The sequence below is a fragment of the Epinephelus lanceolatus genome, chromosome 21 (assembly GCF_041903045.1).
Source record: "Epinephelus lanceolatus isolate andai-2023 chromosome 21, ASM4190304v1, whole genome shotgun sequence".
Taxonomy (NCBI): domain Eukaryota; kingdom Metazoa; phylum Chordata; class Actinopteri; order Perciformes; family Serranidae; genus Epinephelus; species Epinephelus lanceolatus.
This window is the reverse complement of record NC_135754.1, coordinates 4798809-4826573: the sequence shown is the minus strand read 5'-3', so window position 1 is coordinate 4826573 and position 27765 is coordinate 4798809. Positions and strand designations below refer to the sequence as shown.

The 27765-nt window shown below is 39.5% G+C and overlaps 2 protein-coding genes across 3 annotated transcripts in view; one reads left to right on the top strand and one right to left on the bottom strand.

Moving 5' to 3' along the window:
* Positions 1-894: 894 nt before the first annotated feature.
* On the top strand, positions 895-18879 carry nrbf2b (nuclear receptor binding factor 2b). 2 transcript variants are annotated; one of them, XM_033611330.2, is made up of 4 exons: positions 895-1103; positions 4875-4959; positions 6316-6356; positions 8589-12878. In XM_033611330.2, the coding sequence occupies exons 1-4, from the start codon at positions 1011-1013 to the stop codon at positions 9300-9302; spliced, it is 933 nt and encodes a 310-aa protein (XP_033467221.1). In that variant the 5' UTR covers positions 895-1010; the 3' UTR covers positions 9303-12878. The 2 variants fall into 2 exon arrangements, with proteins under 2 accessions (XP_033467221.1, XP_078019730.1); XM_078163604.1 differs by lacking the exon at positions 895-1103 and adding an exon at positions 1167-1326 and having other exon boundaries at positions 8589-18879.
* A 4456-nt stretch (positions 18880-23335) lies between these two features.
* Positions 23336-27765, bottom strand: part of reep3b (receptor accessory protein 3b) — a 64277-nt gene continuing 59847 nt past the window's right edge. Inside the window, exon 8 of the mRNA XM_033611477.2 lies at positions 23336-27757. Within this exon, the coding sequence (XP_033467368.1) occupies positions 27686-27757 (72 nt within the window). The 3' untranslated portion in view covers positions 23336-27685. The remainder of the gene's footprint in view (positions 27758-27765) is intronic.

The following is a 27765-nucleotide window of genomic DNA, read 5'->3' as shown; positions in this document are numbered from 1 at the left end:
TGTTGTTGTTGTTGTTATTTTTAAGCTTGACCCTCCCCGAAGCTACAATTTTTTTCCTTAGCCTCCATGGGTGGCTGGGGAAAAATGCATTTTTATATATATATATATATATATATATATATATATATATATATATATATATATATATATATATACACCTTATGGGGTTCTTGGAGCTAATGCAACGAGCAAAGAGCATGGATGGAATGAGAGTTATCACAAAAAAACCCCCAGCTAATTTCTTAAGTAAAGTTCAAATCCTCCATACAAATCGCATTATCATCACACAAGTTGTGTGTGCACATCAGCACAATATGGGTGCAATTTTCTTAAATAAACTGTACCAACCAGTGGAAGCAGCGGCTGGTCAGAATAATATTTTTAACTTGGCACGGTGGTGATTTGCGTGATTTTTAAAGAAAACATGCCTTTAAAACCAGTTGGTGGGTTTGGGGACTTAGATGGTATTCAAATTAGATCCAAAATACAACTTTTCAGAGCTGTATGTCCCTTCCCTGGGCTAGAATAAAAAACACAATTTCCTCCCCAGTGTCTAAAAAATATTCCACATGCCATCCTCGTTTGGCACCATCTCTCCCCCTCGTAAGTAAGGAACAGTCCCTAAAATGCCAAGACATAAATGCTGGCTAATGCTCTACCGTTATCGTTGGTCGGGTTATGGGGCCAGTTAGAAGACTCAACGTATAAGTATGGAATTAAACCTTAAAGAGACGTCGTTAAGTTCGGGGAAATCCAATGCGTGAATGTTCGTATTTCAGACCGTGGCCACAATTTCAACGCTATTATTTCAAGGCTTTTATTTTCAAGGCAAACCATCCCAATGCACGGGAACTTGACGCAGCAGAACTGCGAGCAAAACATCTGAACCAACACGTACTGCAGAACGGTGTGACGTCACGACGTGTCGACGCAGCTTTGGCTGTGCTTCCCTGACAGTAGCTAATATTCTTGTAATTATTTTTTCAAGACTTTATTTTATCGCAGTGCGAATGACAGTCCGTGAGGGACAGAGACACCTTTCATGTAGTGTAAACCGTCGAGGAATCGATTCCATGGAAGTCGTGGACAGCCCGCTCAATCTCGTAAGTGTCGGTCTTGGTGTTGCAATAACAAGCTAACGTTACTGTAGCTAAGAGATTGCATAGGTAAGCTACAACAGCTAACGTTAGCTCTCATAGTAAGTTAGCGGCTAACCGCTGTGTTTGCCTTGTTCCTGTTGTTGTCCGGTAGCTTGGACATGCTACACGTGATACATTTTGGTTTTCTCCTCGACAGAACGAGCAAGACGTCTGGTGTTGGAACATGGTAGCTACTGTCTGATTTATTATGCTGTCATGACCATATAATGTAAAGAATTACTGTTAACAGCGAGGGATGAATGTATTAGTAACGTTAGTTCACTTGTTGGTAAGGCCATTTGGCAGCAACCTGCAGCTGATTACACATTTACACAGGGTAAATGCTGCCGCAGTGTTATTTCATCTTTATAATGTATCGCTGTTTCCATTAAGGTTAATGACTGTGGTATTCCCCCAAAGACAAGTTACCTGATTTGATGGAGCATACAGCATTATAATCAGCATTATTATTAGCCTATAGGAGTCAGTAACAACCTATACATACATACATACATACATACATATATATATATATATATAGAGAGAGAGAGAGAGACGGATGACAAATGTAAGGAAATGTGTATCAGGTAGGTGTTACTTCATGAAGTTAATTTGCATTATGATACTCTTACATATTTATTCATAATAATACATTTTAACATATACATGTGCATATCCTTTATACTTATAATGTGTAACATTCCTGTGCAATTTTCTATGGTGCAGTATTTGAACTACTTATTGTGCAATAATATTTATAGATTTCTATATTTTTACAACAAAAATACTACACATCATGTGTGTAACACAGTGATATCCTGTGCAACTGTCAATTATGGACATACAGTATCTGACAATATCTGTATAAGTGAAAGGTGTATGTAGTTTTGTGAATTTCAAAACAATTAAGGAGACTTGCCTTCTCTGTCCACAGACTTTGGAAATTGAGTCACAGCTTGGAAAAATCTTTAGCAGGGCAGCAGGACTTCCCAAAAATATATATTTTTTATCTAGATGGCCAGCAGTCTTTGAGGAAATGACTGTAAAACTACATCCAAAACACTAACTGGTATAGGCTCCAATCCCATGTAGCCCCTACAAAAGAATAAGGGCCAGGGTATAGGTAATGGATTGATGGACAGAGGAATATTTAGATCTCTGACTTTAATCTACTGTTAATACTTGAGAGACACAAGCTGTAACTGTGTGGTGGAGAGAAAGTAAAATAAGTAGATTTTATTTATACAGCACTTCTCACAGAGAGGACTCACAAAGTACTTCACATGGTAAAGATACAAAAAATACAATCAAATATCAGCATATAGTATATCAAAAAACAACAAAATCATAGCAAATGCATGAAACAAATTACAAAAAATAAAATGCAGAGAAATACAGAGACAATACGATAGAATATTGCTGGAATGCATGCCTTAACAGATGTGTTTTTAACTGCCTTTAAAAATAGAGAGCACTGTCTAACATGTCGCTCCAAAACCTCACAGTCTTGTTCATTTGGGTTGAGATCACCTCATGCCCTCTGGATGTGCTTTGAATCCTCCTTCAAAGTCATCTAGATCTTTTCTTCCTGCCATCTTGAACCAAAATCAAGGTCAACTGGACCCGCTCAGAATTCCTGTTTATGTCATTAGGCATTTTGGGATGTTGATTGCTTAATTGTGTCATACAGTACACCAGTAAGGAAGCATAAGCATTTGTTGTGTTTCTCTTCTCATTTACTCATGTTTTTCCTTTAAAGGAGCTGTATGCAACATTCCAGGCAGGCTGGCGCAGGATTGTTTGCACACGCTTCTCAACATGGAGGTGGCAGAGCTGGCGGCTAGCGATGCTAACTCCATTAACAGTGCTGACAACAGTAACAGTGCTGACAGAGCTAGTAGCGTTATCATGAGGTGGGGATTGAGGGTGGGTGCCACGCTTCCGTGACAATATCATCCCGATATAGGTGGTATGAGCACTAGGGCTGTCAAAATTGCTCAAAAATGACGTTCGAATAGTCCTTCTAAAAATAACTCATAGGTTCGAACCATTCGAATATTTTTTTTTCCGCATTATGTCCACAAGAGGGCAAACTAATACAAGGAAACATACTTGTATATGAAACATAACTACCTGTAGGTATTTTTATTTCAACATAAACGTCTTTGAAAACATTTACATACCTACACATTAAAACACATAAAACAATTATCTATAACATTACGTTATAAACGACCGCAGACCTCTCGCTCGCCCCCCCCCTCTCTGACCCGTGACCACACCGCCCGCGGAAGCGCTGCAAATAGCCTCGAAGCACCGGACTGTGACTGGCTCGCGCCCTGCAGCGATCGTTTCGGCGTCTGGTCTATTTTCTGCGCGAGCCGCGAGCGAATGTGTCAAGCCGGGTGACGGAGACAACAGCTGGGAGCAGAACCGCTTGTCGACCAGCGTGGAGAAATGCGCGTCTGATGCCAACGCCCACTCGTTGACAGCCCTAATGAGCACAGTGCAGAGCGGAGGCAATGACCTAGCCAGTAGGATATACACACAGGGAGTCAAATGCACCAACATGCATGCGCGGCCAGCATGGCTACCACAACAACAACAGAGAAACTCGGATTACAACATGCACAGAGGTAGCGTGACTTCCTTCTCTGCTTGGGACGCCATTACTCCACTATATCTTTACAGAGCTAATAGGGGTTTGTTGCTATATTAATGCTCTGAATGTTGCAGACAGCTCCTTTAATTTGTCAACTTTATATCCATAGAACAATCTGTCCTTTAAAATATCTTAAAGCAATCAAGAATTCCCATGATCAATATTGTAAAATACACTTTACACAAATCTTACAAACTAGTTGTGGCTAACAAGAATATTTTGATGTAACAGAAGCAGTGTGGTAACATGTTTGATCTGCAGTTGTAGGGCTGGTTGGATGTGCTGCCAAATACCAGCACTAACAATAACAATAACAACACTGGAGACAGCTTACAGTAGTTAAATGAACATTAAGTTCACAGGCAACAGCTCTGGTGGACATTGCTGCAGTCAGCATGCCAATGACACACTCCCTCAAAACTTGCAACATCTGTATCATTGTGTTGGGTCATTAAACTGCACATTTTAGAGTGTTATTTTATTGTGACCATCCCAAGGCACACCTGTGTAGTAATGATGCTGCTTAATCGCTGTCTTGATATGCCACACTTGTCATGTGGATGGATTATGGATTATGTTGGTCACTGCCATGGATTTTAACATATCTGTGAACAAAATTCAAGAGAACTAAGACTTCTGTGTGCATTGAAAAAGTATTACATATTTTGTTGTAACTCTTGAAAAATGAGAGCAAAAGCAAGTGTTCATATTTTTGTTCAGTGGATGATGAAGACAGTATTGCTGAAATAATGACTGACATTATAAATGGAATATCAAAATTTAGATATCTTTTGATTGAATGTATTAATTGACTAATCGTTTCAGCTCAAGCTGCATCTGTTTAAACCATGAACAAGGAAAGATTACGTTGATTTCTGTGATATTGAATATACTGTGTAAGAACAGCTCCCTCCTTGTACATCTCATCTCATTGTCTGTCTTTCCCACCCACTGCCTCTTCATCTTCTCTTCTAAATTCTGTCCCCTAACTGTGTCTTCTCTGTTTTTGACCCACCTTATCTAATTCTTCTCCCATCCTTCTCTCTTCCCTTCACGTGCCTGCGTTTCTTCAGGCTCATCAGCAGTGCAGGAAGGCAGACCGTTTGCTAGTGGCTGGAAAGTATGAAGAAGCCATTTCCTGCCATGGAAAAGCAGCAGGTAAGTCCAGTGACACTGACACTGTGACTCTAAGGATAGCTGGCCTTGAATAAGCATATGATATGGTGGACTACATTTCATACAGTTTTTGTGTTTCCTATCTATGACATATACTCATATCAAGGTTTTTAGTGTTTTGTTTTGGAGTGAAAAAAATTAAAGGCTTAAAGTCCTTTATCCAACTAAGCATGCATTTGACTTGGTATGGCTTGTAACTTTGCAACCAAATAAGAAATATGATGACTTTATTGAAGTCATCAAAAAACTGCAGTTCTTCCACAGTTGATCTGATGTGATATATATATATATATATATATATATATATATATATATATATATATATATATATATATATATTTATGTGTATGTATCAAAGCTTTTCTAAGGTATTGAGAAAAAAATGCAACCAGACAGGGAATGTCATCTGCGTGAGCACATCTCCCTTCCTCCTTGAGATTCAAACTTGTGCTAAACACACATGCAATGGAGAAAATGTCAGAGAGAAGCGAGGCTGAGATCACTAATCTCCAAAGTAAATTGATATCAACATTATGGGGTGACTTTGGTCATGCCCAATACTCATAAAACCCTACCCCCCCATGCACAACAAAGTATGTGTTTCATTTATAACTGTAATCCCTAACGAAAAAAACGTGAACGTTTAAACATCAATTATAAAATGAGCCACTGACATAAGTGAGTGTGTGTGAGAGTTAACGGTACAGACAGGAACTCTCTGGCTGCACTGTGACACACCTACAGTATATGTTAATTGTTATTAATCGCAGGACATTATTTTAAATGCTCATAGATGATGTTCATGTTGTTGCCGATGATGATGATGATGATGATGATGATATTGATATAATTTAGTTGTTAATTTAACATGCTATAGTGCTGCTAGCGTGTAAACTAACATACTTTAGTTATATGTTGACTGTAAGAAAAGATGGTGTATTATAGTCCTATGTGTGATGGGCCACAGGCATAACACCGAAATAAATATAGAAGAAATGAATGAATATACACTGTAACATGTTGTATTTACATGCAGTTTTTTTTTATCAGGTTCAAAATTCTGCTTTCTAACTGATAATTATAATTGTGTGATACCATATACCATGAAACCATGATATTTATGATATCTGAGATGCTTATAATGCAGTGAAAATCCCAAACTGTTGCAACCCTTATTGCTTCAGCATTTATTGTGAGAAGCTGTAAATTTTGTAATATAGCCTCTGTTTGCATTGATAATAGTGTGGACATTTTTTTGTGGAGAAGGAGGAGCAGGCCAAGTTTTTGGCCCCACCCATGTTGCTCAACTGTCTGTCTCTGTCTCTCTCTCTCTCACAGATCTTTTGACAGATGCAATGAAGACAACAGAGTGTGAGCAGGTAAGACGACATTCCAGGTTTTTGTGTGTGTTCAGTTCCATGAACTGGTGTAAAGACCAGTTCAGACCAAAGGTTCTCGATGAGATGAAAGTGTTTTCGAACGTTGCAGAGAAAAGTCGTAGCAGTGTGAACTGGCTGGTCTGAGCCCGACTCAAGCCAGCTGATCGTGTCACCTGCAACTCAGTTGGTCAAATCGCTGGCAGCTTGTTTTAGAATGTATAGCACGTCACCTGTCTAAACAGCCAGTTGGCTTGTAGTGAAGTCCACTGGTCAAGTCCAAGTGACCACAGACGGCGTGTTTGCTTGCTGCAGCAGGTGCTCCGTCCCCGATGAGCCCTCTGTTTCCGTCCTCATGGTGTGCCAGTGTCAGATGGTGGGTCGCTGCTGCTGCTCACTGTATGTGCTAATGCCTCCCTCACACACACACACACACATACACATACATATTCTCACTGACTAATTAATTGGCGCTAGTTATTTATATTGTTGTGGCACATTCATCATGATTACATTACATTTTGTTTATGTTTTTTGCCGTTGCATCACTACTACAAATGCAACTGTAGCCAGTATCTCACTATCACTATCCTCATTCATATTTTAAGAAGATACAAATTATATTTAGTCACAAATAAGCCTGAAAAGCTGGAAAACAGAATGGAAGTCCAGAGAGTTGTTGCATAGAGATAATACACCATCTAACCTAGTTGCATTGGTGTGAACCAGCAGGTTTTTAGAACGCTGAAGAACAACTCGTCTCGTTATGAATCTTTGGTTGGAACTGGGCTTAACTCTTCTGTTCTCCATTTATCTAGACTTTATCTTGACTAAGACTAAAGCATTGTTTCACACGGCCTTCAGTCAGGCCATTTGCTTATGTATTAATATATGAGTAACAATATTTAACATCATACAACACTGCTATTGTGCCCAGCAAGTACTTTTACTTTTGATACTTTAAGTACATTTAACAATACTACTACTCTTATCAATGCTCCTTATTGGTTTGATACTTCATTGATACCCTTATCTGTGTATTTCTATGACAAAAAAATAATAAATTCAAAACAGGATTAGATATTATTTATATTGTTATTGAAAACTATTGTTTTAAAGAAGTAACAGCAATGTTTACAACAGCAGAGTCACAATATAAACTCAATACCTTCCTGCAAGGAAATCAAAAGAAGATAGTGATATTCCAAACACTAAAACAGACTGAAGTTTAAAAAGAATGTGCCACAGACATCGGTTACCGTCACTCATTCATCCTTTCCTGTGTCATCCTCCCTCTTACTGCTGGTGTGGATTTACTGCTGGACATGTAAGGCAGGTAGAGGGAGGAGGGGCTGATAAGGGATGTCATCTCAGCCTGTAAGTAACCACATTTTAAAATACATGGCCGACATGGAAGGTAACATCGCCCTGGATTAGGGCTGGGGGATACAGACAAAAATTCATATCTCGGTATTTACGGGGTGACAAAGTTTGTCGGACAACAAAACATTAAAGTCTCTTCAGCTTTTGCTAACCACAAACTAGGGATGCAGTGATATACCAGTTTCGTGGCATACATGATATAAAAGTTGACGGTTATTACCATGTACATTTGCTTATCTATGATATTGACAAAAAAATATCAACTAGACTGAGAATCTTCTCTTTATTTTCCTTATTTTCAAAGACAGAACATATTCACCTGTCCTCTCATCTTGTTGGATTATTACTTGTACAGGTTTTATTGCTCACAGTAAGGAGTGTAGTCATTATCAACTTGAGTAAAAGGTTATCTTTCATTTCTCACCCCTGCATCTCTGCTCAGCTGCCCATTCAGTGTGTGTGGGGGAGGAGCTAAGCCAAAAAACTGAGGCTAATATGTTTTCATTTTAAAACTCATATTGCTACGTTTCCGCCTAGTGTTCACACTGTTCTAGTATTTTGAACCCCTAAAACTTCAGAGGCTACACGTGTGACTTTAAGATACACCAAAACCATATTTCCCACTCGGCTAATCTCTTTCCCTGGTTTCTTCAAGTACCGATAACCTAAAAAAGAGTTTAGAGCTGGTTCCAATTCATAAGTGGGTTTCAGGGGGGCATTCATATATGTTAACTAATGCTTCAAAGACAAGGCTGCATACCAACTCTCAGTTTTTGCCCTGTATCAGTCTGATTTAGTGTAACTGTTAATACTGTGAGTGCTGCAGCTGGTGTTGATACTCTGTGTCTGCAGGCTCGCCTGTCCATGGAGCTGCAGAGGGACAGTCATATCAAACAGCAGCGACTGATCCAGGAGCGCTGGAAAAGAGAGGCTCGTCGTGAGGCAACAAAGGCCCGACCTGGCCAGGTGCAGCCCTCCAGTGGTACAGCCCTCCTCACCCAGACCCAGTCCACAGGCCAGCTTCAGCCCCATGATTCACCAGGCCTCTCAGCTGCAGAGGGTATAGGAGCCAGGGAGAGAGAATACGACACCTTGCTCTACCAGCTTCAGACTCGGCAGACTGGAGGCTGCCAGCCTTTGACGCCACCGTGCCCTGGATCTAAGACCACCAAAGACGACAAAACTCGCCTGGAAGAACAACAGACCACCATTGATGACCTGCGGCGCCTGGTTGACCACCTGATGGATGAAAACCAGCGGCTAACGGCTGAGAACGAACGGCTACAATCAGAAAATGCCCGGCTGCGCTCTGAGGCAGCTGAGGCGGCAGACTTCGTGGAACGTTCAGAGCTCTGGGTGCTCCCACAAGCAGGTGGCGCAATGGGAACAGGGGGTGGGCAGGAGAGGAAAAGCACAGGAAAGGGGAAGGAGATCGCAATCCCTCAGCTGCCGCCGCTGGAGATGCCAGCTCAGGAGGATCTGTGTCTGGATGACCTGCCTCCTCTGGAGTTGCCAGAGGACATCCAGAATGAACTACAGGAGCTACTGGACAGGGATAAACTGTGATAAGAGACATGTCTCACACATGCGCGTGCATGCACACACACACACGCACACACAAGCACAAGGGTTCAACCAATATGGCTTTTGGATGCCAAAATGTTTGACATCTTAAACCCACAGGCTCTGTGTGATCAGACCTATGCTCAAGTTAAAGGTGGACAGAGATATCATTGAAATTCCAGGAGCCCCACAAACTCTCTACACTCAACAGATGATAAATGATAATCAGGCAGATGAAGTGATACCCTTACCACTAATACAATGCAATCAAAGTCAGAGATAAAGGAATAGTTCACCCACAATGTCAATTGGAACATTGGTGAGATTGTGTGTCATACTGAAGTATGAGAAGATGGATGTTAAGTTGTTATTTCTGTTCTGTTTTGTTTGATGAGACACAACATATTTTATTGTGTCTAGATATAGCCATTAAATAACTCTGAACAACTTAACCTGGGCTCAGACTACAGGAGTTTGTGTGCGATGCACCCTGATTTCAAAATCGGTTAGGATTTTAAAACTCATGTAGTTTGAGACTGGTTTTAGGCCCCGATCACACCGAAATCATTTTAGCAGCTGGAGGTGGCTTTATGTAATTGTTTTTAATGAGAACGAAGCTTTTTGCTAGCTGTATTTTGCGTTGCTACACGGCTCGTGTTTCTGCGCTCTAGGCGCCTGGTGTTTTTGCCTGAGCGCTCTGACCTCCTGGAGTTGAAAAAATTTCAACTTCAACTTAGAGCGAAAAAGCGCCCCATTACAATCTGCATTGTCCAGTAGGATGACTGGAGAGGCGGGCCTTCTGTGGTGGTCATGACAACAAGTTTACAGTTGGTTAACAGTGGAGGAGAAACTGGTGGTAGTGGTTGCTGGATACCGAGAGCTATACGACTTTACAAACCAGTTACCACCATCTCAATAGGAAACAGCAGGCGTGGAAGCATATAAAGGTGCAGTACTGAAATAGCCATCATGGAGGCGAAACTCCTTGACCAAGTGGTGGTGCTCAGTCATTCTGCAGGATCACCAAACTCCCTGTAGTTAGTATTCATTTTTGTTATGCTAGGCCTGACGATAGACAGCAGGTTGTCAACCCACCCCCAAGTCATCCTAAGACATGCCTGGAAATGGCCATCATCAAGGTGTAACTCCTGGACCAACTAGTTGTACTCCCCGTGATCCACCGTCTTTTTTAGGGTCTCATGTACCCACACAGACCTCTGTTTACCTGTGCCTAACAAACTATTTGCTGACAGCCTCTCACCCTCAACCAGAGCAAGAGCAAGTACCCTCTGCCTGTCCATTTTGGGAACTTGATACTAATTCCTGTGAAATAAATAAAAATAATAATAAAAATAAACGGCAAATTGATTACACAGGAAGGTTATGGTAAGGAGGTGATGGGGTGGTTGCCTGGCAACAATAAAGCGGTACAGCAGGGTTTTTTCTACTAGTGGCATTCAATTTATACAAAAAAGGCAACCTGTAAAACACTTTGTGTGTGACCGGAGCCCTAGGCAGCATCATTTCAGTGATCTGAAGCTAAATTAGAGGGCTTTTTTATTTATATTATATATTGATAAGTCGTATTTTTTCTGTCTGCAAATCTCAGCACAGTAGCCAACATCCCTTTAAAAGTGGCTGGGAATATTGTATTAAGCATAAAGTGTGTGTGCGTGTGTGTGTGTGTGCGTGCGTGTGCGTGCGTGTGTGTGTGTGTAAGTGTGAGATCTGAGTGGTAAAAACAGTGGAGGAAGACAAGCACATGTAGGCCAATGACTGATTAATGTATTATGATAATAAGTTGACTATTTAATTCAGTAAACATTAAATAAACAACAATATTACATTGTTTTATGAGTTCATTGGTTATAATTTGTAATTTGGTGTGATTTTATACTACCTTTTTTTAACTTCTGGAACCTGAAAATTCTGTTGAGGGATGAACAAAATACTGTCAGTGTGACGTCTTAAAGCACACTGTTGCCTGAAACCTTATGAATGAGTACAACTGAACTTTCCTTTTTTTGTCTTAAATTCTTCTTTGTTTAATATAGTGTTTTGTTTTAGATAATGTAATCACAGACTTCTGATCCCCCTTCCGGTCTTACATCTATGCTACACATGCTGTTTGGAATACATTTTGCGGTTATTCTGTGTTCCCAGCAGCCTCAGTCAGAGAAGTTGGAGAATGTAGCTACCAACACACTCACCTGATGTTACACTGACTGGGTATCAACTGTGTGGATGAACTGCTCCTTTTAAGGGCATCACTGGAAATGCTTATTCTGATCGCCTTTTAACAGTGTCAGAGTTATTGGTCTAACCCTACCACACACACACACATACACATCAGGATCATGTGCCGTGAGAATCACAGAAAAGCATATTGCTGTTGTTGAGGAAAAACTACATGGCTGCATTTTTATCTTTTTTATTTTCTCTTAGCGTACTTGAATTAAAGGCTTCAATGATCATTTGTCTGTGTGTGTGTAGTGATTTTTTTATGAGCAGGTTTTTGTCATGACGTGGCTGCCAATGAGACAATAAGCACGTTTCTGATTTTCATGCAGATTGGTGTTTTTGTGCAACAACAGCAATATACACATACATCACATACACACACTGATGACATTTAAACGAGAAGGCTGAGGCACACACAGGTGATAGAGCCTTGCTGATACATCCAGTCACTGCGTGTTCACACTGCGAGCAACTGAGTTAATGAGTTGCTGTATAAAGCTTTGTGTGTTTCATCATGTTGGCTAATGAAAAGAGCATACCAGTGTTTTCCATGTTTTAGCCTTTATACCACAAATCAAATGCACACTGTTTCCAACTTTGCAGTTTCATAGACTTTTAAATGTTTTTTATATTCCAGTTAGACACGTCCACATCTGTAGAGACTTGAAACTTGCTTTTAGAGCTGAAAGTTGATCGACAAAAAAAAAGAGCTGTTTTAAAGGGACAGTTCACCCCAAATCAAAAATACATTTTTCCTCTTAACTGTATTGTTAATTATCACTCTAGATTGTGCGAGTTGCCGAGTGTTGGAGACATTCGGCCTTAGAGATGTCTGCCTTCTCTCCAATATAATAAAACTAGATGGCACTCAGCTTGTGGTGCTCAAAACATCAAAAAAATGAATTTAAAAAACTCAGCAGCAATGTCTCTCTCTAGAAATGAAGAACAGGTTATCCAAGATAATCTACAGACCTTGTTGTGAGCAGTTTTATGTAGGAACTATTTTCTTTCTGCCAAACTACACCCGCAGAAGGAAGCATGCATCTACTGTTAGCTCACCTAGAACCACTGAGTTAGCCAACATTACAGCTCAGCTGAGGAGGATGCCGTTAATATTTACACGTCATGCTGTCGAGCACAAGCCCCGCATCCATGAGTAGATGCACACTTCCTTCTGCGCAGTGACACGACTGGCAGCCATAGCATGGTAGAGGAATAGTAATTTTAACTGCATTACCATGCAGTGGTGACATATCAAGCATTTTGTGCATAGTTCATTTTCATACCATATGGTAATTAATGTAAAGAAATTGCTGCCTGGAAGCCAAGACACACAGTCAGAAATCTAAAACAAACAAAAAAATAAGCCAAGTTAGGTTTAGTTTCATACACATTAAAAAGTACAATGTAATCAAATGCAATGAAGTGCATCTGCCCTGGCTCTCTCAGCCCTTCAAAGTATATATAAATAAGAATAAATAAAAGACAACAATAATAGGTCCTTCAACACTTTAAAACATTTAAAGTGTTTGCTGTTAAACATTTAAGACATTTGAAAGTACTTGCAGTGTGTCACATTAAAACCTTTGAAGTGCTAAAACATGCAGAAACAATGGTGTGGTTCTTTGAAAGCTGCATTAATCCATATCTAAGGGCTAAAGAACCCCAATTAAGTTGATAGACACAACACAGATACATTATCATATTACAAATGTTTTATGGCTAGCATGTTAGCTAAGAGGTGACTTTTTTACACATCCAGCAGATATTCATTTGGAGTAGTTCCAGCCTTGTCCATTCACTTTTAGCCCTGTTTCTACCAGCTCCTAAGAGAAATATCTGTCTCTTAAATGCTACTTTGTTTGTTAGCACAGAGAAAAGAGAAGGACTTGAAGCAACTTGTTGACTTTGTTGCTTGCAGTCTGAATATGTCGTTTGCATGCACACACTATCGCACACTGTGAGGCATTTGTACAAACTCATTGACTCACTTTTGGAACTGTATATTTCCTTACTGGAACAATAATTGAATGCAGTGATGGTATGTTTTGGGCTGTAAAAATGGCATTCAGAACTTAAATTTAAAAATGAAACATTGGCTTTGAAACCTGTACGCTGGAAAAAGTTATATTGGCACTGAAAAAAAAAATTCCACTGACAAACAAAACACAGGCATTAAAAATAATTTTATACATTATTTTGATATTTTTGCATTCTGATGTTTCTTTATGACAGTCTTGGTATCAGGTATTTTTTTTAACACTGCCATTTTTCAGTGTCACTGGTTTTAAATCTCAACAGGTACCTTTTTGGCGTAGAGGGGAGGGGTCTGTCAGGAGGGGACAATGCCATTTTTTTCCAATGCCAAAATTTAGTGTCACTGCTCTAGCTCCATACAGAACTGGCTTCAAATAGGACTTTATGCTGCGTTCACGACCTATGCAAAACATAATAGATCCACATTTTTAACAATGAAATACTCGAATAGTGTTTGCCTTAGCTTTCAGCTGTTAAATACTAAAATACACACTTCTTGATAAGAGTTAGCATTAGGATTGACCCTAATGCTGACATATAGGCAACTCCAGAAAATGTTTTCTTTTTTAAAAAGAGGCAATAAGTGTGTTTTAATGATAAAGTCTCATCATTTCAGATCACAGCTCTTGAAAGCTATAGCAGAACACAATGTCTTACTGCATGTTTGTTTTATCTTTGGCATGATAGGAACATTTTACATACTTAGTCAAAAGTGTTAAATGTGAAAAGGTACATAAGGAGCTACAGAAATCTACATTTATGGACTGTTGAATTTAAATGTGAATAATTGTTGGTTGTTTTGATTGTCATTCTCATAGGGCGTGAATGCAGCATTACCATAAAGACAGACACTCTTCGTACAGCTAAAGGGAGTCACTTCTCACTTATAATTGATGGCCAGAGTACAAAAAGAATGCTTCAAACTGCCGGCTGGCCGGCTAGGAATAATCAAAGTAGCCGAAGCAGCTTCAATAACCCAACATCCTCTATACCTTCTCAACAAACCCAACCGGTGCCTTGGACAATGTCTTGTACTGTGGTGGCAGTCACGTCTTTGGAATCTTCAGATGGACAGATCTTTTGACTTAACGACTGACAGGATGGTTAATCAAACTATCCACCAGACAGATGAACACTGACTGTAAACTACAGCTCTTAAGTCATCTCAGCTCTTGCTGCTGGCTCCTAACAAAAGCCCACATCTGTATATGCTACATACTTATTTGACAATATAGGTATCTAATGCTGTTTTACCACATGCCCACTGTAGTCTGCTGTAACCACGCTGTGCCATCCATGACCATGTGTTTCCTATGTGGCCTCACAGCAGGGCATAATGATTACTACTTTGGGCGTGTGGTTCTGCTTGACCAGGGAAAACCTGTGATGGTCTCCCCCTCAGTCGAACCTTTGTCCTGCTCTACACTGATTAACTCAGCTTGTGGCTATATTGGTGACTCTAGAGAAAGCTCTGCTCCTACATACAACAGCTTTTCGTTTCATGGTTTACTGATTACTCCACTGCTGCATCAGAGCTGTGTAAAGCCTCTACTGATGAAAGCAATACATTTTCCTACTGATGCTGCTTCACATGAAAAGGGACCTATTATACTTATTTTAAGGTTCATGCTTGTATTTTGGGATTCTTCCAGAACATGTTTCCATGCTTCAATGCTAAAAAAAACACACACTGCATTTACCTCATATTGTCTGTGCTGGAACAACTGTATTCACCTTCTGTCTGAGACAGTTTTTAGAACCTGTCTCTCCCAAAAAAGCCCAGTCATCTCTGATTGGTCAGTGTTTCCAGATCTTTGGCACCCTCTGCTAAAAATCATTATTAAAGGCCTCTAAACACAACCGCACATGTTCCAGCAGGATTGTGATCTGAAATCAGGAAGAAAATCAAACATTGGCAACAAAGATCACGTTTTGCTGATATTAGCACGTGTCCTTGCAGTGTCCTTGCAGACAGGGAATGACTGTAAAAGAGTACAACCACACTTTGTCCCAGAAAAAAAATCACCAATAAAGGCTTCTAAACACAACTGAACATGCTCCAGCAGGAATATGATCTAAAGTATGGGACAAATCAGCAACCAAAATTACATGTTTCCCTAATGTTAGCATGTAGCTCCACATAGCAGTGTACTATCAACCGGGAAATGACTGTAAGAGAGTACAGCCACACTTTTCTCAGGTGAAACATCACCATTAAAACTTGTAAACACAATCGAACATGTTCCAGCAGGAATATGATCTGAAATAGGGGACGAATCAGCAAAAAAGGTTATTTGTTTCACTGATATTAGCATGTAGCTACATGTAGCATTGTACTTGCAGCAGGGGGATGACTGTACAGCAGGGTACAGCAGCACTTTCTCCTGAGAAAAAAAAATCACCAATAAAAGCTTCTGAACATAACAGGACATGTTTCAGCAAGAATATGATGCATAATCAGGAAGAAATTACCAACACTGGCAACCAAGATTACATGTTTACCTGACATTACCATGTCATGACATGTAGCATTGTACTTGTAACCCAGGAATGACTGTAAGAGAATGCAGCAGAATGTCATCCTTTGAAAAACTGCCATTAAAGGCTTCTTAACACAACCAGACATGTTCCAGCTGGAATATGATATGACATAGGGGACAAATCAGCAACCAAGATTACACATTTCCCAGACATTAGCATGTAGCTACATGTAGCAGTGTACTCATAGCCTGGGAATGACTGTAACCAGTCATTCAGAGTGACAGAGTACAGCAGCACTTTCTCCTGTGAAAAGAAAAATCACCACTAAAAGCTTCTAAACACAACAGGACATGTTCCAGCAGTGATATGGTCTGAAATTGGGGAGAAATTAACAACACTGGCAACAAAGATCACATTTTTCTCTAACAATAGCGTGTAAACACTTGCAGTGGCGTGCCTGGAGCAGATGACCACATAAAGAAATCCATCACAATCTGATGTCTGCTTGATTTAAAATGAGAAAAAAAACTTAAAAAAGTATTCAGAAGCATTTGAAGCCTGATGTTTTTGCTCACAGAGATTATTTTTACATACCTTTACATACATATGTACCCTACATACATAGCCAGGTTTAATGATGAACATCCAACATTGTAACAGTATATATATATATGTATATGTATATATATATATATATATATAGATAGATAGATATATAGATATATATATATATATATATATACATATGTATTTATATACACACATATGACAGAAAATAAGTAAAAGCATAATAGGTCCCTTTAAAAGTGAGGGGTTTATTGTAAAACAACTACAGGAAATACAATGTATTTGGCTAGGAGATTAGAGGTGATTTATTAGCAGTGCTGTTACTTAATAAATGGTTGTTACCCCCCAAAAAATAGCACTATTTGCTCAGTGGATCAGTTTTAAACATTGCAGAGAGAAATAGTACAAACAGAAACATCCACAATAAGCTGTTATCCCTGGTTCACATATACTGACTAAAATGCCAGAGGTGTCAGTAATTGTGAATGGAACCTCCAAATAGCAGCCTTGTCAAGCATGTTTCAGTACTCAAAAAATCTAGCAGCATGACCCCGATGAGTTGATAATGGTTCAACAAATGACTTCTAATGTGTTTTCTGACAACCAGTTGAAGTTTGAATTCCCTTGGGAAACAGAGGTACTGCCAAAGAAATGTGTGAAGCCAATTGTCCTATTGAATATATCATTTTAACAAGCCACCAGAAAACAACAGTGCGTGGAAACACATCACTAAGGAAATTAACTACTTCTGTGTGTACCAGTATAATGGTAACAGGAGAGGAATTACATGCTTGAAAGAGTGCTAGAGTACAGTACAGATTCAGCACTGCACTGCAGTTTGAAAGAAGGATCAAAATTGATGCAGCAGAATTGGAGATATTGTCTATTTTATCCCAGGTATTCTTTTTCCTTATCCAAACCTTATTCCTACATTTCCCATTGGGCACAGACTTGGGTGTGTTATGCTAGTAGCAGCCCATGTAGCTTCAAGCTGCTAACCTGCAGCAGAGTTGAGCAGCTCAGCTCAGGATTTAAACCATTGGAAAGTCTCAAAGAGCTGCAAGATTAAATTATTTATCCTCGTTCAAGTTAGCAGAGCACTAAACCGGAAGTCAGACAGTCGTTCAGGGAACATTGCCTACTTGGCCCCGCTCCGCGGCCGTACGTATCTATTGCTCCCGCTCTATGGGCCCAATGATCCAGAAGCAGAGGCGCCATCCTGGTAATTTGATAATGTGAAAATGGAGCAATTTTGGCTTAATGCACCACTGAGCAGCTTTCATGGGAACGGGGCCCCGCCTCCAACACTGTATCGGTTTCTCAATACATCCATGGCTGAACTCCTCTCCAACTCCACACTTCCAGATCTTTTTCAAACATTAAGTCTGTGGCCCCAGTTGATATGGACTCATGCACATGAGACGGAGAGGCTGTGAGCTCAGATGACTGCAGTGGATGGCTCTGACATTAACCTTCCTTACACCTGCTCCTGTTCTCTCTCTGTCTTCAGACTATTTTAAGACTTGTTTAATGACTTTAGCGATGTGTGTGTTGTTATGATATGTGAAACTATGTGATTTGAAGACTGATATGATTTGTTCTACCATCTGAAAGACAGAAAACAATTTGTGAAAGTTGTGTTCTTCATGTTTTATTGAGCATGTGTTGTATGAGTGTGAGAGTCCATTAGAGATTGACTGATAGACGGTTTGAAGGCCAGTTCAGGTCCAGTCCTACTGTAACCAACAGTTACCTATGTTTCAGCTCAGTAAATATTTTATGCTGGTACTGTATCTGTTGGTATCGGTTGCTGCCAAAGAGGCCAAAGAAGTATTGAGGTTTAATATTCAGAGTCACAGATAAGACCATGGGAAGCTCTTCGAAATAGTGAAATAAAACTTCCCTGGATAATAAAACACATCCATACAAACTCAAGTCTGATGCATCAGATCCAGATTTCTTAGACATCGTTGCAGAAGTTTCCCCAAACTACCATAGTGTAGTTCTTTAATTACCCAAACTAGATCCCATATTTCATATTAGCAGAATTGTTGGCCCTTTATCTGGCCAGTCCTTTTAGACTCTCACTGTCAGTACTGACATCTGGCCTCGTACTGTCTTTCCTTTCCCTTCTTCTCCTTTTTTTTGTTTTGCTCCCATCTTCCAACCAGTCTGTGAAGGGAGCAGAATGTTGGGGTTTTTTGCATTTTATTTTGTTAATTTGAATGAAAATACTCATTAAATGTATTTAATGTATTTGCTTTGTTTTACATGAAATGCTTTACATTGCTTATTGTAGTCAGTCAGCAGATAACTAGCTTATTAATGTGGTCATGTTTTGCCTTATAAAGGAAGAAGCTGAGATATATGCCTGGTCTCAGTTTTGCATTGATGTTCAGGTGTTACTTGTTGTCCACAGCCAGAAACAATTCTATACAACATCCATGTTTGTCCATGTTTTTTCCCATTGAATGTAACATCTTACAGCTTCCAACGTCTTTTGAAACTGTCCTGATTGATTTGCAGGGACTAATTAAGCTGCTGCAGTCACCCTCGGGGATCCATGGTTAGTTTGGCAGAGGGAGTCCACTGCTGAGTGATTTAATGAGGTGAAGAATATGGCGATGTTTGCTTTCAGTAATGACAGAAAAAGTCGAGCAAAGGGGTTGAAATTGAACATTTTAATGAGCAATTGCGACTCATTAGCATGTTCATGGTAATCTGTTGATTCATTAATCAGTCTCCTGACACTTGTCTGGGACAGGGTCGTAGCACTAGGGTAAACAAGGTATCCAGGACGTCCTTCTGTCAGACCACATCCTTCAGCTTTTCCTCAGTGTTCTCAAGGTGTTCCAGGCCAGATTATCTATCCCAGTGTGTACCAGGGCTGCCAAGGGGGTCTCCTTCCAGTTGACTATACTTGGAAAATCTCTAAATGGAGGCATCCTTATAAAATGCCTGAAGTAACTCAACTGGTTTCTTTTAACACAAAGGAGAAGTGGTTCTTTTCTGAGCTCCCTCTGGATGTCTAAACTCCTTAGCCTGTCCCTAAAGGTGAGCCCAGACACCCTGCAAAAGAAACTCATGTCAGTTTCTTGTACCTACTATGTCATTCCTTCAGTTATACACTACTTAAAGGGCGGTAGTGGCTCAGTCCATAGGGACTTGGGTTGGGAACCGGAGGGTTGCCTGTTCGAGTCCCCGTCCGGACCAAAATATGGAGCGTGGACTGGTGGCTGGAGAGGTGCAGCTGGGCACTGCCAAGGTTCCAGTTCCAGAGTCCCCTCACTCTGACATCTCTCCACTTTGTGCATGTATAGGTCCTGTTTGTGCATGAGATGTGTCTTTCGGACGTGTGTGTAATTGACAAGCAAGAGTGAAAACATTGAATTTCCCCTCAGGGGAATTAATAAAGTAAAACAAAACAGAACCTCATAACCAAGGTCCTAGATGGGAAACCCAGATTCACAAAAACTCCCACGAGGTTAGTTTCATGTTTCAAGTGATCGTTTGAACCCATGGTGTTTTTCTAGTCCTAACCAATGCGTTTTGTGCTTAAACCTAAGTTGACCTTAACCACAGCGTTGTCACATGATAAAACAACAAGACAATATTTTGAAGCGGCTTGCAAGAGTTTTGCAAATTTAGGGTAACTATTCCAGCCATGACCCACACCTGACTGGGTTGGAACATACATAGAATGACTGGTAAATCGAGAGTCTCAGACTTGGAGGTGCTGACTGTCAACCCAGCTGCAGTTTTGTTCTCCATAAAGGCAAAATCCTTTGCTAGAAAATCCCACATAAGGCATCACCCAGAATTTCAAGGCACATTCTGGGGGGAATAGGGGGAAACAACATGTAAGTCTCAACCGAAACCTTTTGTGTATGGATTAAACAAATAAGACGTGTATTAATTAGTGGATCTTAAAGGTGTTGGTAGGTGTTGGAGCCAGGCTGACTGTTTTCCTCCTGCTTCCAGTCTTTATGATAAATTACATTAATCACCTCCTGGCTTTAGCTCTGTACTTAACACACAAACATGAGAGAGGTATAGATCTTCTCATCTTATGCTTGGCAAAATCAAACTCTATTCTGCTCTTTTTCTTTGCTGTGCCTGTTATGGCAGACAGGGACAGTGGGACGTTAAAACAACATTAGGAGTCTTCCCCTATGGTTAGCATAGTGAACCACTCTGTGACCAGACCCAAATCTAGAAAGATTTAGGGTCTGGCCATGAGTAATGAAAATGGCCCAACTCGAGGGGTGGCACCAAGCATGCATTTGAAAATATAACTGCACGCAATTGGATAACATTACGACCAATCAGAACAATACGCGGGGTGACGTAGAAAATAGTTAAAAAAAAAAAAAATAGTTTTTCTAAATTTAACCAGACTGCCTTATTACACCTTCATACACTCCCCATTTGAATAACTGTTGTTATCTATGTTTGTAGTTTATAGCCAACAGCCACACATTTCTACCATACTTATATAACTGTCATTTAGCTTACAAAACAGACATAACTAGTAATAATAATTAGTAAATATTATGTAACACGTCCTTAGCTTAAAGGGCAACTTCTGGATTTTTTTACTTTTCCCATGTTTCTTTGTCTAAGTGACTAATTGAGACATCAATTTGAGTGAGAGCTCTGCAGACAGCAACAGCAAAACAGGCTGCAATGTAACCACTCGGGGCATGTTCACACTGTGGGTGTATGTCTACTAATAGTGTTTGTTTTTGCTACTGACAGGCTTAAATTGTTTTCTATTTGTCTGACAACATAATGAAAAGGATCCCCACAGAGATAGATCTTTTTGTTAAAGAGTAAGATCCTTTTTGTTTAACCAGAAACAGGCCTGAAATCACAATTGCCCCAACTCAGACTCCATTTAAATAGAGTAATTTTGTCAGCCTAAAACCTACTTCATTCAATGACAAACAAACAAACCAAAAAACTTACAAAAAACATCTTGGTTTGTTTCCCGCTTTTCCAGCAATGAAAGACTCTGGTTTGACTGCACTAAACCCCTAAGTCACCCAGTCAGGTGTGAAAGTATGCTGCCTCTTTAGGACAATTCCAAGGGCCCCTGACAGGGGCCTCAAAAAAATTAATACAAAATTATTAAACCATCCTCAATAAGATTTTTTTTAAATATAGTAATAAAATTAATGATCTCTTTTTTTCACTTGTTTTTGGCAGTAAAAGTTAAATATCCCCATTGACCAAAAAGTAAACATCCATATTGACTGACCACCCCCCTGTATCTGCATGAAATGGTTTGGTCCTGCCTTAGGGCACTGACAGTGATGGTGCTTATTAGCAGTCATCATCATGCTACCTAGTAGTAAAAGAAAATCCGGTTTTCAAAAAAGGAAAGAGAGAAAGGAGAGAGAGGAGAGGCAAAAGAGAGGGTGTCAATATGCGAGCCAGTTTTAAGAAAGGTGGGTAGCCTATAGTCTGTGAGTGGTAGAAATGAACCTGTTAGCTTAATGTCCATAGTGAAATAAGCTAGCTACAGACTAGTGTTAGCCTACACTTCACTCCTTTTTAACCTACATTTAATCGGTGCAGGTAAATGTTTAGCAAGATATTCATATTAAATCAGTTGTCCCTGCTCCTTTTACCAGACTCAACAACAGATGAGTCAGAAGCAGCAGCCCTGTCTCCCCATAACTTTACCTCTCCCCGTCCCAATGAAGGTGAGCAACATTGTGTTGAATGACATGCATGTTAGCATCATTGCAGGGAGTCTGTGGCAATTTCTCTCTCTCTCTTGCTCTTTTTTACCATTACAAAAAAGAAAAGGAAATACTTTTTAATAACAGAAATTCAAACAAATTATTTTTCCACATAATGATTATTATGAAACAAAAACAGCTGACAACTGTCTGGATGCTGGACAATTGTAAACATTAAGTGCCTAACTCAGCCTGTATTAAAGTTACAATATTAAAATAATCCAGTTAGATGCTTTCATTTAGATTGAATTTCCATGTCAGCTTTATTTTCTTGTTTGTATATATGTGCAGCCAAGTTCAAAAATCTGCTGTTTTCATTATTTTGAGTTGATGATCTTAATTAATTTTTATTGAAAAGGTAATGTATATTTAAGTTTATTTTTTTAAGTCTTTCATTAATGTTAGGAGAATTTTCCATTTTGGGATTTTACAATAAAAATTACATTTAGACTGTAAAAGATGGCCTTTAGCACATTTTTTATGGCGGCTTGTAATCTTGCATCAAATAGTGAATTGCATACTGTATACAGACTGCTGCATGTACAACTCACTAGCAGTAAATATTGTACTGTCAAGACAGTTGCAAGCCTTCAAAGTTAGAGTTATGTAAAGCTTTTAATGGGTCAGTTAGGTCCTAGAGATGTGGTGACAACAGCTGTGCAGGTGGGGCCCAATGTGATTTTTTTCATGAGGCCCAAAGTTCCTGGCGGCGCCTCTGTGTATGTTATATGTTATGTCATTTGAACACTTTCATAGGTTCAAGTGAAAAATCTAAAATGAAGACATTATGAAATCATAAGAATAAACACAATGTCTATGTTCAATGTAAGTTGAACAGTGTGTAAATCAGAACCCTCTGTGTGCTGCTGAGAAAGTCCACACAAACTCAAACATACAACCTTTCTGCAGTTACATACTTGTTAAAGGCATGGAGAATAAAAATGCATCAGGCTACAGACACACTTGACTTGTTGCCCTTACTGTATTTGGACAGCCTTTATTGTATTGCATTTACAATCCACACACACCAGACATTTTCCCCACACAGATAAAAAAAAAAAAAAAAAAAAAACACAGTCACACAGCTCCGGGTCAGTACATGAAGCTTTGGTATCATTATTCAGTTATGAGCATTAAATGGAACTCATGACACAAGAAAGTTTGGCTTGTTACTGATATACTCCAACACAGACAAACACACAGCTCTGTTAACCCTTTGAAACCTGGATCAACATCAGTTTTCTTGTGCTGCATTTAGACGCCTTTCATAAGCATTTAAAGCTTTGAAACCTGAGCAAATGAGTTAGATTTTTCTCTCAAAAACATGGGGAAAAATGACAATGAGCAAGAAATTAGTAGAACCTGAAATGAAAACTGAACTAAAAATCAATTATTAAAAGTAGAGAAAGACAGAAAATAATTTTTAAAAAGTAGGGAAAATGTCCAGAAAAACAGGCAGGGCGGTTTTGGAACATGAATGAATAAATGTCCAGAAAAACTAAATTTATGATCATACTAATTATATATTCAAACTTATGTTATGAAATACATATACGTATGTATTTTTCAATTTTTAGCCCCTTTTTTGTTGTTCACTTTTGTTTGTTTTTTTTAATCTTTCTTTTCTTGCTAATTTTCAGGTAATTTTCTTCTAACTTTTAACTATTCCCTCAGTTGATGTTTTGATGACAGTGATGGTGAGTGCGGTCAAAATGGAGGCAATGTGCAGAGTGAAATATTGCAGGAAAGAATAGTGTAAAGAGTAAACAGTAAATGAGCTGTTTAAAGCTCTGCAGATAACAGGCTGGTGCTGTAGTTTGTGTGAACCAACACACCTCCAACACGTCATCAAGGCGATGTCTTGCTGTTCTCTGCTGTGGAAAACCATTCTTACCATGCCAGCATGGCCTGAATGGTCACTGCTGAATCAGAAGCGCATAAACAGGCTGTTATATCACTGATCTCAACTCTCTATAACAGCAACTGTGGAGGGAACTTCAGCTACAGCTTTTCAGCATTGGACCATCGACTGTGGTACCAGACAAAAACAAGCCAAACTTTAAAATGTCACGAGAGGCCGTTAGTATTAGCATCCATCACCCAGAATGGTTAAGCTCACTGTGTGCTGCATCCTCCTACAGCAATGTACATTATAAAATGAGATGACAAGCAACAACAGCATTGATAAAAAGGGTTGGGGAGGAGGCATATGTGCAAAAACAGGTGGTTACAATACAAAACACTCAAATAAACATTTAAAAAGCTAATCTTCACTGATACTAAGAAATACAGCGAGAAATTTACAACCAGAGGTGTGATCAGGACACAGCCATATAAAAATACGAGTATACGTAAAGCAGAAAAATTACATATCATCATTAATAGTGAGTGGGGAGTTGAGGGCCTTTGTAAAGGCTGACAGTTTAACAGAGAAACCTGAAAGGATCATTTTGTTTCATTTGGTTCTCTCTTCCCTTTCTGTCTCTTCACTGGTGTTCAGTCTCCCCTCTCTGACAAGGATAAGAGATAGTGTTCATCTGCTGGTGTTCAGGTGAGTTTCACTCAGACAGGCTCAGTTCCACATCCGATTCATTCACCGCCACTCTCTCCTTAAGTTCAAATGTTCATGTCAGAGCTGCTGCGATTCAGGGCTCTCATACTGTCACCACTGTGACAGGGAATGTTGCATGTGTCTACATGTGTCCCTCAGGGTAAAAACAAATAGTCTTCATTAGTACATTGAGCCACACAGAAGTTAATGGACTCCAATACTAGTATCAAAGGATCAACTAGGAACAAGCTCCTCATTGATAAAACACCGGAAAGGCAGCAGAAGTGACGTTTCAAGAAAGTACTCTTTGTAAAGGGTTTTTAAGCTGAAACTAATAGCTTACTAAATGGGAAATAAAATTATTTAAGGTTTAACGGGTCACTTATGAGCCATTAATCTACACAACTTTTGGATTGCTAGCTTGCTAAATATCTTGTTATCTTTGTATCATGTTTACAGTTAAAACTGTTGGTAAATCATTAAAGCTGATAAAGTCCAATATTCACTTTCCACACCGGTTATTCATAAAGTCTGTCTGCCATTTGGGAGAGGTGTAAAGACAGACACATCGATCTGGACTAATAAATCGATTAAATTATTAATAATCCAGTATCATGGATGCAAAGTGAAAACATCAGTATGTAATGTCACCTTTAAGATATGCCTTTATTTTAAAACTCCTATGACACACTGTGTCACCATTTCCATCCGAGCGCACCTCCTTCCGAAATATTCTAACAGTGCTAGCAGCCTAGCAACAGGCAGATAATGGTAAGCAGCCAAGAAAAAGACAGAGAATATTTACTGACATCGATCACAGGCCCCTGAAATGCACCAAATTGAATGTGTATCACGGCAGACTTTGTGATATCAGCATATCGCGTTGTCCAAAGAATCTAAGGATGCACGTCATCGGTATTGGCTGATATCTGCCTGTAATGACATATCAGAATCAGCCAACATGCTTTTTCTTATTTTGCACAATGACTGAATATTACAAACATTGAAAAGCAGTTTATTTCATGTCTCCATCTGCTGGTGGGCCATCATGATAACAGCATGCATGTATAATATAATGTTGATTCCAAAACAGAAGACACTTGATGATCACTAAAATTACATGGTGGAAATAGTGGATATGTGGATATCGCTATCGAGTACTGGTCATCAGTTATTGGCCAAATAAGTTATGTATAGGCATATCGGATATTGGCAAAAAATCCAATATCGTGCATCCCTAAAAGAATCAATATAATATCTTATTGTGATGAAACATCATCTGTTTGGTGCTGAGCACCTAGTGTATTGGAGGTTTAGAGGTTTTTCCACTGAACCAAGACATTTATGTTGAGGGAATGATGAGCGAAAAGACACACACACACAAAAAAAGCTCTGTAGAGTTTAGGGGGACTGCTGAGCTGGTGGAGGTTCAAACCATTAGCCCCACAAATTTGCTGACATTAGCCACCATAAGTCACTGTTAGACCAAGTAAGGCTGCAGCGGCAAAATTCCTGAGTGCACTGAACTAGACAAGTGTGCTGTGTTGCTGTGTGTAAAGTCAGCTCTTCATTTGTCATGGTTTGTTCACACCTATGTCATGCTAAGTCAATATAAAGTCGTGAACTGCCGCAAATTTGAACCAGGAGACATAAATGACGCAACGCAAATGACACAAACACACGCAATATTTCAAGTTGCAGCAGAAATTCGTGTGCCACTGTGTTCTTAATGCCTATCAGCATTAAGATGTAGTTGAGATTCTCACTAATGTGAGGCAAAAATCCACAGGAAGAATGAGTTATTTCTAGTTGCATAGTCGTGTACATAAACAATCGATCCATGTGTGAAGTGAGCTATGAGGAGACTGAATATTGGACTTACATTCTGTGTCTGCTGGATACGTAAATAAGCAACTGTTTGCCAACATTGTGCTACAACAACTTAATAAAAGGCGATAACTCTGGCTTTATAGTTTGTGCTATTCATTTACAATAGCTTGTGCTATTCATTTACATTTTGGCCCAAAGTGCCCAAAATGTAAATTAATGCAGCTTTAATGAGGGCTTAAAGGTCTCACTTTCTAATAATCAACAGTTGTAAATGAATCCTGTTTTGGTGCAGATGTTGGGTGAGCCTCCCTGACAAACTAAAGTGCTAAAAAGACAAATTAAGAGGTGGAGGAGAATAAACACAAGGTGTAAGGAATCACACCCCAGTAATCCAAAGTTGTTCTTATTAATGGCTTATAGCTGTGCTATGAAGCGTTAAATTATTAAGTTAGCCATTAATTGCAGTTTATGAACTCTTTCTAAAGAATGCCTTACTGGGAAGTGGCACCACAAATCTTGTATGACATTAAATGAAAAGACTCAAGTTGAGTGATGGATCTAAAATCTAAAAGACTACACATATATAACATCACACCTAAAAACTACTATTCTAATGAACAACACATGAAAAACACAAGTCCATGCAAAAAAACACATTATGTACGCAATCATCAACCCAAAGAAACACATTGAAGTCCTCAGAGTGAAGGTTCACCAACAGTTACTGGTTTTGGATGAGTGAAGTAATAAATATGTCAGAAGAAAGCTCATCATCAAAGACATCAAAGAGTTCAGCAGAGTGAAAAGTCAGACTGAGAAGAGCTGGAATACCATCCACCAATCAGAACACTGCTCTGCTGCTGAGAGTTTGTGTGTGTGTGTGTGTGTGTGTGTGTGTGTGTGTTTGTGAGTGTATGTCTCCTGTATTCTGTTCAAATTCCATAGTTAACAGAGCTCAGTGCTGGTCTCTTCTTGCCTTTAATCTTCAGGGATCCATAACGAGCCTGGAGAT